Source organism: Phyllobates terribilis, unplaced genomic scaffold (assembly GCF_046119375.1).
Source record: "Phyllobates terribilis strain yellow unplaced genomic scaffold, ASM4611937v1 Scaffold_4__5_contigs__length_816908805, whole genome shotgun sequence".
Taxonomy (NCBI): domain Eukaryota; kingdom Metazoa; phylum Chordata; class Amphibia; order Anura; family Dendrobatidae; genus Phyllobates; species Phyllobates terribilis.
Window position 1 is genome coordinate 703,244,193 of NW_027362764.1, and position 12,604 is coordinate 703,256,796.

General features: G+C 44.0%; 1 protein-coding gene across 3 annotated transcripts in view; it reads left to right on the forward strand.

Moving 5' to 3' along the window:
* VPS13B (vacuolar protein sorting 13 homolog B) overlaps positions 1-12,604 on the forward strand; it is a 1,155,013-nt gene that overhangs the window by 988,560 nt on the left and 153,849 nt on the right. For all 3 annotated transcript variants that reach the window (XM_073679617.1, XM_073679614.1, XM_073679615.1), the window contains exons 41-42: positions 2,819-3,000; positions 5,883-6,232. In XM_073679617.1, the coding sequence (XP_073535718.1) occupies positions 2,819-3,000; positions 5,883-6,232 (532 nt within the window). The remainder of the gene's footprint in view (positions 1-2,818; positions 3,001-5,882; positions 6,233-12,604) is intronic.

A 12,604-nucleotide genomic window follows, 5' to 3' on the forward strand; every position in this document is an offset into this window, starting at 1 on the left:
CTGTCGACGACCTGGAACACCTTTAAGATATGTAAAGAAATATGTTTTAACCCACCTTGTGCTCGGCGATGAGATCTCCAGCTTCATCTTCCTCATCTGTCAGTCTCACAGCTTTGTAGTAGTGCATGGATACTGATTGCACCCAACTGTAAAACAAATAAACATTGAGGAGGATGAAACTGGAGATAACCCCTTTTGTACTCAGCGAGGAATAGACCTATTTCTTCACATATCAATGCCGTGCTCCTGGACGTCGACTGAGGGAAGTGTGATACAGGTGTTGATAGTTGAGACGTAGATCTCGGAAGCTGTATTTTTTCTGTCTGCAGCCCGTACTGACACGTGATTAGGACGGGCTGCAGTTTGAATGATATCAGACACTCCATTTTATCTCCTTCTCGGAGAACCCTTTAAGGCCAGTTTCACACATCTATATTTCACAATTTGAGTACGGACCGTGATGCTCAGATCTGTCCCTGTTCTCCTGACCCAAACTCAACTGCCTCGTATATGCCTCAAGACTGTTGAGTTTGGGTTAGGAGCCCCACGGCCGGTTCGTGCATCGTGGGCCAAGTACCCAGATGTATGAAACCGGCCTAAAGTTCTAATACAACTAAGCAAACTAGGGTAAATAAATTTCGCTGGTGTGAGCCATTTTTGCTCAACTCTTTCTTTTCTCTTGTTTGGACTTCTTATTCCTGTTTTAAAGTTCTTTTCAGCAGTATTAACATGGATCACAAGGAACACCGAATAATTTCACCTTGTTCTCTGATTATCTGATTGTAATAAATAAAAGTAATTGATGGATTAGGAATGTTTTTGAATATTTATTTTTGCTGCTTTTTGTTTATTAATTTTAAATAAAATGGTATTAAAAAAGTGACTGGCATCCACCCATTTCAGACTTAATAAAGCAGTTTCCTACAGGGATGCCTACCAAGCTAATGTAAAATTAAATCTGCTTCTAGTCAGGTCAGAGAATTGCTTAGTACCAGTGGTTTTTTAAACTTTTCTTGTCCAATGGAAAAAAAAGTGATGCAAAAAAAGATTAATTTTTGGAAACAAATATTACTCTCTTTGAACTGTTAAAGTAGTATACATTATATTAAAAGGCTGGTCTGAAACTAAAATGTATTTTAATCCCAAATGCCTATCTTTTTAATGTCATGATCTAATCTCTTTTCTAATGTACTTTAATTTAAAAGTTCACTACCATTCCCGCACTACTCTGTGTTTTATTTTACTTTTTTTTTTACTACTTCCTCTTTAATGATGCTTCATTTGATAATCCCCATTGCGTGTTGGGATACTCAAACGAGTCATCATCAGAGGGCAGAGTCAGCGGTCACTGCCGCAGCCTCTGCCTCCTCCCTCAAACGAAGCACCATCAGAGACGTTTATTTCAGGGGCTGGGCTAGTCCCTCCTCTACTGAGCATGCATCAGTTGTCAATTCCGGTGGTTGCTCAGTAGATTCTCATCACTGTACAATATGCACAGTGACAGTGCACTAGCTCGCCGCTTCTGATCAGAAGTAATGCACGGCAAAAGAGCACACTGTCAGTGCACATTGTGAGAAGAATAGCCAGCATGCTGGAATAGCAGAGACAAGCATCTCCCCCGAAAGTGACATCAAGCTATTTATATGCGCATGTAGCTCTTTCAAAAACAAGTCCAGCAATGCCTTTACATGGCCAGTCCATTCCTTCATTACTGAGAAATCAGTGTTTGAATTGATAAGCAAACAAGGCTGAAAGGCTATGATAGATCTGAAGCCTTTGTCACTCCGGCTCTATTCCCTGCCCTGCACCACGTCTTCCTCTTTGACTCTATGACTCTATGCTGTGTGACTTCAGGCAAAGGAGACGTCAGTCAAGCAGGAGGAGGCAGCAGCAGGAGGGTGGGGAATAGAGCTGGAGTGATGGAACCAGGAGGAGACAGCAGCAGGAGGGTGGGAAATAGAGCTGGAGTGACGGAACCTTCAGATCTACCATAGTTCTTCAGCCTTATTTGCTTATCTATTAACAAACACTGATTTCACAATATTGGAGGAATGAACTGGCCATGTAAAGGTATTGGTGCACTAGTCTATGAAAGAGCTACATGCGCATATGCCTAAATAGTTTAGGGGGGTGAAATGCTGCTGATTCCCCAATGTGACACTGCAAAATATTCTATGAAACATGGAGACTTATTGTTTTTTTCCTGTTCTTGCTTAAAACTTCAGACATATACATTTTATTGATATGGTATGAGGCCACCTGAGAGCCCTCAAGCACCCACTAGCTATACTGGAGATTTATAAAAGAAATGCAGAGCTTTCGGTATAAATCTTCATTTTCTTTGTTTTTAAATATTATTTCATCTTTTTTTTTTTTTGTCCTTTTTGTTGATTTTTTATGTATATGCCTCAGGTAAAAATGGCTACATTAATACCGATGCTATTAGTGGCCCTTTCTAAATATATGATTACCAATGCATTGTTTTTTATATATCCTTAATATCAGGCCAGTAAATTAATTACATTACATCTGCTTCAGTTTTTCTGCTTCTATCTTTTTTGGCTCGTTAGTCATAGCATTTTAGATTATAAATAGGAAAGAATAACAGTATACGGATATAATTACACAATTGAATGCCACTTTTTCCAGATAAATATTTATGCAAATTCTAATGGTCAGATGTGAAATGAAATATAATTATGTTGGCTGCACTTTCCAGAATATTTTGGGCAAACGGACAAGACCATCTGCACTTATCATATAACATTTTATAATCTTGGAATAGTTCAGTTATAGTCTTTTTTTATGTTTCCCATAGCTCTGAAAGTGAATCTGGCTCTCAGAGTGCCTGTGACCAGCTTGTGACTCCTACAGCACTTGCAGCTTGCACTAGGGTGGATTCCTGTTTTACTCCCTGGTTGGTTCCTTCTATTGGAGTTTCCATTCACTTTGCTCATCTAGAACTGCACTTGTGTCATCATCTGGATCAATTAGGCACAGGTATATTTTATTATACAATGTGAGTCCGCATTGCCTCTGCACAATAGGAGGAGCACGGGGGATTTAAGATGGCTGGAATATGAGGCTTAAAGCGCACCTGTCAGCAGGATTGTGCACAGTAAACCCACATACACTGTCAGGTGGGCACTTTTACACTGATTAAAATGATACCTTTGTTAATGAAATCCATCCTGTGGTTCTTTTATAATCTTTACTTTAATTTCTGACATAATGAGATGCTCGTGCTTCGGGGAGGCCTTTGGGGAGGTGTTTTATCTGGTGCTCTGCTTATGTATTCCTATGTCTGCCTTCTGACAGGTCACTGTGCCTTCACTGACCTGCCTACTTTTTTAAATGCTGCATGTGTAATTGTGTTCCAAACCTGAAATTTACATGCAGCAAAACGGCCCCTCCAGCCGGCGCATACGCAGTAGCATGTCTCTGTTGCCAAGAGATGCTACTTCGCAAGCGCGGACGGCGGTGCCATATTGCTGCAAGCAAATGTCTTTTTCCTCCAGCAAATTGGGGCTGCTAGCGCCAAGGGCTTGGGGGAAGGGCGTTTTGCTGCATGTAAATTTTAGGTTTGGCACATAAATTACACAGGCAGTATTTAAAATAGCAAAACCTACAAAACACAAAAATATATCTCATACCCTACCATCATTATATATAAATGTAAAGCAAAGTTGCATAATAAATATAGGGTACTTAGTGAACTATTTTTGATCAAAAAAAGTATACAAGCCGTCCCACCAGCGGCAAGGTGACCCTAAATTGGGACGGTACCTATACTGTCTATATTAAAAACCTTACTGTATATCAAAGTTGAAGTAATGCATATAAAAGGGTAGACAAATAGGACCGGGTCCCAACTCCAGACCACCTAGGCCCGTGGTAAGCTACATATATACTAATCAGCTCAACAAAGGGGATGCCACACCCTTAAATTGCACAGAATGCAAACAAGACAAAAAACCAAGCAATGTGAACTGAGGTCTAAGATGGTAGACATGCAAGAAATAGGAGCATGTTCACACTAGCAAAAAGAAGCAAAACCTACAAAAGACAAAAATATATCTCATACCCTACCATCATTATATATAAATGTAAAGCAAAGTTGCATAATAAATATAGGGTACTTAGTGAACTATTTTTGATCAAAAAAAGTATACAAGCCGTCCCACCAGCGGCAAGGTGACCCTAAATTGGGACGGTACCTATACTGTCTATATTAAAAACCTTACTGTATATCAAAGTTGAAGTAATGCTTTTGCTTCTTTTTGCTAGTGTGAACATGCTCCTATTTCTTGCATGTCTACCATCTTAGACCTCAGTTCACATTGCTTAGTATTTAAAATAGTAAGCAGGTCACTGAAGGCATAGTGACCTGTCAGAAGGCAGACATAGGAATACATAAGCAGAGCACAAGATAAAGCCCCTCAACAAAGGCCAGCCCCGAAGCACGAGCATCTCATTATGTCAGAAATGAAAGTAAACATTATAAAAGAACTCCTGGACGGATGTCATCAACAAAGGTATCATTTTACTCAGTGTAACGGAGCCCACCTGACATTTCATGTGGTTTACTGCGCACAATCCTGCTGACGGGTGCACTTTAAGAGTTCTGTCCAGCAGATCAGACCACTTCAGAGCAGCGCTTACAAGCTCTATGAAAACATCTTGTAAGCATTGTCATGTTTGGCTACATTAGTGGCCAGTTTTATGGGAGAAGAAACTAATAAAAAATCAGTGCATTTTTGAAAACAGAGGGAATGTTTAATAACAAGTAAATTGCAAAGTTCCTTGTTTTTACAAGCACTTTAAAATGTTAACCATTAACTGACATGTGAATAATCCTCTGAAAGGAACCTGTTACAACCAGAAACTTTATTTACTTGCAGATATAGGAGTAATCTGCAGGTAAATGGCATTAAAATCTGAAGTAGCTGGTAGAGGAAGAAATTAAGCTATATTCTCCCTGCAGCCGCTGACTTACAGTCATCGAGGTGGTGCTGGGGGCTGATACGCTCACCGCTAAGCACACAGTGAGTGCACTGTAATCGCACTCCCTGACACTTTCACAGCTTGCTCAGCAGTGTGTGTGTTCGCAGCACATATGGGCAGAGCAGGCTCTCAGTCATTGTGTCGGGGAATAATTACAGCGCATTCACTGTGTATTGAGTGGGGATTGTATCCACTCCTTGCAGCACCCCGATGACTGTAAGTCAGAGGCTGCAGGGAGAATATAATTGAATTTTCCTTTGTAGCCACTGCTCCAGTGAGTCAGCTAAACAACACTTGATGCTATTTTCCTCCAGATTCTCGCTATATCGTCAGGCAAATAACTTTTCGGGATGTGATGGGTTCCCTTTATGTTAGGGTTTACATAAAAACCAAACAACATGAGCCCTGGAAATAAACGACTGTCTAAGGGAGCAGCTTATTTATGTGACGAGTGACCATGTACTTGACCTTCTTTGACACGTTCCTTCTCCTCCATAAAGATGTTTGTTCAGTTCAAAGTCACTGGCTCCATCAAAGCATGTCTTCCTCTCACACAAGATCTGTTCCTTCCTCATGTTGTAATGTTTCTCTTGGCCGCCATTTCACGTGAATGGATCTGTTTATGACTGAACTTTTTAATGATGCCCGCTTCAGCCATTTCATATTGTGGCTTTATCCAGCAATATAACACAATTTAGGATATGGAAAAATGGTTAATTTACACAATAAAAGCTATTAGAACACCTTATAAAGGATGTTTATTATGAGAAAGTCATTTCCTTATTTTTTTTTTGTGTCTGGCAGCTTAGTAATTTGTTTTCGCTCATTTCCAGTCATGTGTTCCACTCGTTGAACATTTTATTCACTTTTTATTTCAGCACCCCCAAAATTTCTACACCCATTCATCTCTGATAAAACAACTCCTGGAGACCTGGAATACATGCTTGTCAAGCTAAAGGAGCCCCACGTGTACATGCGTCAATGGAGTGGCTCATCCGTGTGCAAAGAGATCAGATTCTCCACCGACGCCGACTGCCAGCTTCTAGAGTGCCGAAATCTTACCATGAAGAATTTAGTGAAACCGTTCCACATCCAGGGGCAGACGGCCATTTCCCTCAGTGCCCTGGAAAAACTAATTGATTGCACTGTCCTGGTGGATCCAGTATTTGTGAACGTCGGCCAGCACTCCGTACACTCCATTAACACAGCAATCCAGGCTTGGCAGCAGGTAAGTGTGCAAGGTTTCTGGATTTATGATCCTCGCGATCCCACTAAAAAAATCAACAATGGATCGTGATCTGCTAAAATGCCAGACACCATGATGGAAACTTGACAGACCACATTATAGTCAGTTGGTCTGTATGGCGCTGCTAGTCCCCCGATGTAAGATTAACCAGAAAAAAGGAGTAGATATAGGTGGTGCATGCAATGAACATATACTGCCTCTTTGCAAGCATTAATGGGGGTAGCATTTTCTCTATATGTTTAAGTCGGCCCCAGCACTGAGAGTACCCAGGACGGGCTGCTCACTCGCAGGTTCCTTTTAGGACAGCCGAGCTGTGAAGGTCTCTTGGATGTCACTTGTAACAATGGAGTTGTCATGTAAGCATTATGCATCCCATAATGTAAAGCAGCTGCACAGATGAACCAATGCTATAGTAGTAAAGTCATAGTAAAGTTATTTTTTAGCTTCCCCTTAGTCTTAAAGGGTTGTTCCACTATCCTGTTTTATGTCCCCAAATGCTCTTACAACTCTAAAACCTCAAACACAGATGGTAATCACCCTCCCCAGGTCTAGTGCTGTTTGGGGACAAAAAAAAACATGTGCAAAGCCCTTTTAATACATAGTTTTAAATGCTAGAACATGTCATGAAATAATCTGGATTATTGTGTATTATTTTATATGAAAATTCACAAAATCTGTGAATTCAGGTAGGAGTTGTTTTCCATAATGTCACTCCCTTCCATGTCACCAAATGACCTTATCATACAACTCCACAACTTTGAAATAGTTCAATCACACATGCGCGACCCTAATATTAGCCAACACCAACACCCTGCTTCAGGTTATTACAAAACCTAATGAATCAATAAATGGAAGGTAGGAAAGGTGTACAAGGTAATATTCAGTGTGTTTCATATAAAAAAAAATAGCATCTTACATCTTGAAGTCTTCATTGGACATAGTCCTGATACTTTGTTGCACTTGACAAGTTAGTAATATACTGCACAAGTGTCATGCCAAGCCCTACATAGTGTCACAGGGCGCGACGTTTCGGTAGGACCTCATGTTTAATACCCCTGATCCAGCCGTACAGTTTGTTCATATTCATGCTATAATCACCTATAAAAGTGCCAAAACTTTAACAAATCCGGTTCAACCATTTTTCTTAAATAAATAAATATATATATATATATATATATATATATATATATATATATAATCGTCTTATCCCGTCTGTCTGTCTGTCTGTGTGTCTGTCTGTCCAGGAAATCCCGCGTCGCTCATTGGTCCGGCAGCGGCCAATCAGCGCCGGGGGATTTCTAAAAAAAGATGGCGGCCGTTAGCGGCTCATCTGCGGGACGGAGCTGAGCGGCGATGCAGCCGGGAGATGACTGGCGCGAGGCGCTCATCTCCCGGCCGGCAACAGCAGAAGGAACCCGACCGCCGGACCCATCTGCGGGACGGAGATGCAGCCGGGAGATGAGCGGCGCGAGGCGCTCATGTCCCGGCCGGTAGCAGCGGAAGGACCGCCGGCGCCGCTGACCTCCATGCGGAAGGGAGAACCGGGGAGCGGCGCTGCGGGTCGGGATACTTCTGCTGCGAGCGCCCGCTATGTCCCGGGTTCTCGCAGTGGAAGTATCCGCACAGGCAGCGCCGCTCCCCGGTCCTCACCAAGACGATTCGATGATTGGTCGCGGTCTTCGGACCCGACCAATCACTGATCTTAGCGCAAAACTTAAACACTATTGTGCTGATTGGTCGCCGACGCTGCCCGCGACCAATCACCGATTTGGGCGCCAAATTTAAATATCGGCCGCGACCAATCACCACAGCGGTGTTTAAATGTGGAGCCAAGATCGGTGATTGGTCGCGGCCGATATTTAAATTTGGCGCCCAAATCGGTGATTGGTCGCGGTCAGCGTCCGCGACCAATCAGCACAATAGTGTTTAACTTTGGCGCCAAGATCAGTCATTGGTCCCGGGCCAAGACAGCGACCAATCACCGATTTGTGCGGCAATTTTAAATAGCGTCCTCGACCAATTGGATGTCAGCGCCGCTGCCTGTCCGGATACTTCCGCTGCAAGAACCAGGGACATGAGCGGGCGCTCGCAGCAGAAGTATCCCGACCCGCAGCGCCGCTCCCCTGTCCTCCCTTCACACCCTAGCCGCTGATGTCCCCACAGTGTCCGCATGGTGTTACAAAGGTCCAGAAATTTGTGTTAAAAATCGCTGATTGGTCGCTGGCGCTGTCCGCGATCAATCACCTATTTGGGCGCCAAATTTAAATATCGGCCGCGACCAATCAGCACAGCGGTGTTTAAAGGTGGAGCGAAGATCGGTGACTGGTCGCGGCCGATATTTAAATTTGGCGCCCAAATCGGTGATTGGTCGCGGGCAGCGTCCGCGACCAATCAGCACAGTAGTGTTTAACTTTGGCCGCAAGATCAGTGATTGGTCGCGGGCCAAGTCCGCGACCAATCAACGATTTGTACGGCACATTTAAATAGCGGCCGCGACCAATTGGACCCGCAGCGCCGCTCCCCGGTTCTCCCTTCACGTCCTAGCCGCATGGATGTCAGCGGCGCTGCCTGTGCGGATACTTCCGCTCCGAGAACCCGGGACATGAGCGGGCGCTCGGAGCAGAAGTATCCGGACCCACAGCGCCGCTCCCCGGTCCTCCCTTCACACCCTAGCCGCTGATGTCCCCACAGTATCTGCATGGTGTTACAAAGGTCCGGACATTTGTGTTAAAAAACGCTGATTGGTCGCGGGCGCTGCCCGCGACCAATCACCGATTTGGGCGCCAAATTCAAATATCGGCCGCGACCAATCAGCACAGCGGTGTTTAAATGTGGAGCCAAGATCGGTGATTGGTCGCGGCCGATATTTAAATTTGGCGCCCAAATCGGTGATTGGTCGCGGGCAGCGCCAGCGACCAATCAGGGATTTTTCACACAAATGTCCGGACCTTTGTAACACTATGCGGATACTGTGGGGACATCAGCGGCTAGGGTGTGAAGGGAGGACCGGGGAGCGGCGCTGCGGGTCGGGATATTTCTGCTGCGAGCAGTCGCTCATCTCCCGGCTTCTCGGAGTGGAAGTAGCCGCACAGGCAGCGACGCTCCCCGGTCCTCACTAATACGATTCCGCTCCCTGCTCCTCACCAATATGATTCGCTGATTGGTCGCGCTCTCCGCACAAGACCAATCAGTGATCTTGGCGCTAAAGTTAAACACCGCTCTGCTGATTGGTCGCGGCCGCTGCTCGCGACCAATCACCGATTTGGGCGCCACTTTTAAATATCGGCCGCGACCAATCACAGATCTTAGTGCCACATTTAAACACTGCTGTGCTGATTGGTCACGGACGCTGACCGTGACCAATCACCGATTTGGGCGCCACATTTAAATAGCGGCCGCGACCAATCACCGATCTTGCCGCAACATTTAAACACTGCTGTGCTAATTGGTCGCGGACGCCAGCCGCGACCAATCAGCGAGCTTGGCGCCAAATTTAAACAACGCTTTGCTCATTGGTCGCGGACGCCAGACGCGTCCAATCAGCGAGATTGGCGCCAAATTTAAACAACGCTCTGCTCATTGGTCGCGGACGCCAGACGCGTCCAATCAGCGAGATTGGCGCCAAATTTAAACAACGCTCTGCTGATTGATCGCGGTCGCTGGCCGAGATCAATCAGCAGTATTGGCGCAAAATTTAAACCCCACTCTGCTGATTGGTCGCGGTCGCCAGCTGCGACCAATCAGCAGTATTGGCGCCAAATTTAAACCTCACTCTGCTGATTGGTCGCGGTCGTCTGCCGCGAACAATCAGCGAGATTGGCGCCAAATTTAAACAACGCTCTGCTGATTGGTCGCCGGCCGCGACTAATCAGCGATTTTGGTGCCAAATTTAAACACGCTCTCCATTCCTCACTAACACGGTTCGCTGATTGGTCGCGTCCGCCGCCCTTGACCAATCAGCGATTTTGGCGCCAAATTTAAACACCGCTCTGCTGATTGGTCGCGGCCGCCATCCGTGACCAATCAGCCAGATTGGCGCCAAATTTAAACAACGCTCTGCTGATTGGTCGCGGTCGCCGGCCTCGACCAATCAGCAGAGCGATGCAGAGCGGGGTTTAAATTTGGCCCCAAAGTCGCTGATTAGTCCCGGCTGACGGCCGCGACCAATCAGCAGAGCGTTGTTTAAATTTTGCGCCAAAATCGCTGATTGGTCGCGGCCGGCGGCCTCGACCAATCAGCAGTATTGGCGCCAAATTTAAACACCGCTCTGCTGATTGGTCGTGACTAATCAGCGATTTTGGTGCCAAATTTAAACACGCTCTCCAGTCCTCACTAACACGGTTCGCTGATTGGTTGCGGCCGCCGCCCGCGACCAATCACCAATATTGCCGCCAAATTTAAACACCGCTTTGCTGATTGGTGGCGTTCAGCAACCGCGACCAATCAGCGATTTTGGCGCAAAATTTAAACACCGCTCTGCTAATTGCGCCCCGTCAGCTGCATACCTATTCTAGAATACCCGATGCATTAGAATCGGGCCACCATCTAGTATATATATATATATATATATATATGTGTGTGTATATATATATGTATATTATATGTATTTATATAAAATTCTAGCCATCAACCTTTTAGGTTGCAACGTATCAAGGTGGACAATCAAATAAACTTCTTGTTGCAGCAGTTTTCACTTGTTGCCCGTCATATCCTGTATAATATCAACCTCCTCTAACACTTTCCAGCATAATTCATTAATATTATATCTACATTTCAAGAAATGTCTAGCAACTGATTTATCGCCATATTTACATTCATGTTCTATTCACAACCTGTGGTTTATAAGATCTCATAAGAGATTTATGTTCATTCAGACGAATTTTTAGCAGATCTAGAAGTCTGTCCTACATAATGCCATCCTCAAGGATATATATATGTACAGCGGGTGAAAGAGTTGTTTTTTTTCAGTGGCTCCATGTCTGGGTACACACAATCTAATACCAAACTTTTATGAACTCTTTATGGGAAGAAATATGAAAACAAAAAAGTGCAATTGCAGAATTCTTCAATTGTCTTCTGACATTTTATACTTTTCATTTGCTGCACAAATAAAGTGTTTATTTTACTCTGTGAGTCAACATGATTATGGCGATGCCAAACTTATGTTGTTTTGTTTACGTTTTCTTACTTTTTTGCAATAAATATTCAGTTTGAAAAACAAAATCATTTGTTTTTGTATCGCCATATTCTGTGAACCATAACTTTATTACGTTTCCAACAACAGAGCTGTGTGAGGGTTATTTTTTGTGTGACAAGATGTGGTTTTCATTAGTCCTATTTTCAGGTACATATAACTTCTTTTGATAATTTTTATTACACTTTTTGTGAGTGTAATTAACAAAAAGCAAAAAAAAGCAATAATTCTGGAAAAAATATATAAATTCGGCTTACCATTCAGTATAATTAATGTCCCACTTTTTTCTGTCGATACAGTAATAGGAATACCAAATTAATTTAGATTTAAAAAAAAAATACATTTTTTGATCATCATTTTTTGAGACACATAACTTTTTTATTTTTGTGTAGAGAGTTGTGTGAGGGCTTATTATTTTGTAGTTTTCAATGGTGCCATTTTGCAGTACATATTACTTTTTGATAAAAAAAATGCAATTTTGGCATTGGTTTTTGTATTTTATTTTTTTTGCATTCTCAGTTTTTGCAAAAGAAACTGACTTTATAAAAAAAAAATCTTTCTGTTTTTCTGCATCATATTCAGGGACCTAGATTTTTTTCAGAGTACTGTAAGGGGCGGTGTTCACACCGTGCAGTAACTAAGGCAGTGACCCAAGCAAGTCCAACATAAACCGCTTTTATTTCAGCAACTCACGGGTTAACAGAAAGTCCTCCGGTTCGCAGCCGGGTTAACAGAAAGTCCATACACAATGATTGCCGAGGGCAACGGCCGTGCCTGCCGCTCAGAGCCTGACAGGTGCAGAGGGATCCCAGGCGTGGGTTCAGCCACCCTCTGTCCTGCTGAGCTTCCCTGCTGTGCTCCTAGCAGGTTCCAACATAGAACAACACTAATCCTTAGTGCAGGGTTTTAAAGGACCTGTGGCAAGAGCCACTGGAAAACCCAGGTTAGAGGGAGGAGGCCGCCCCACTGCCTCCTGTGACCTCCTCCAAGAAATGAAGGCCCTGCCGGGTTTTACTAATCTGCCTTAGCCAGATAGCCTGACTAGGTCCATGCTCACCTTCATTCCAGCATTGCAGCTGCAGGTGTGTCTGTGACTGCAATGCACTCCAATGGATTTAATAGGTCTCTGTGCACATTCTGGGGAAGATATAACGTCCCTC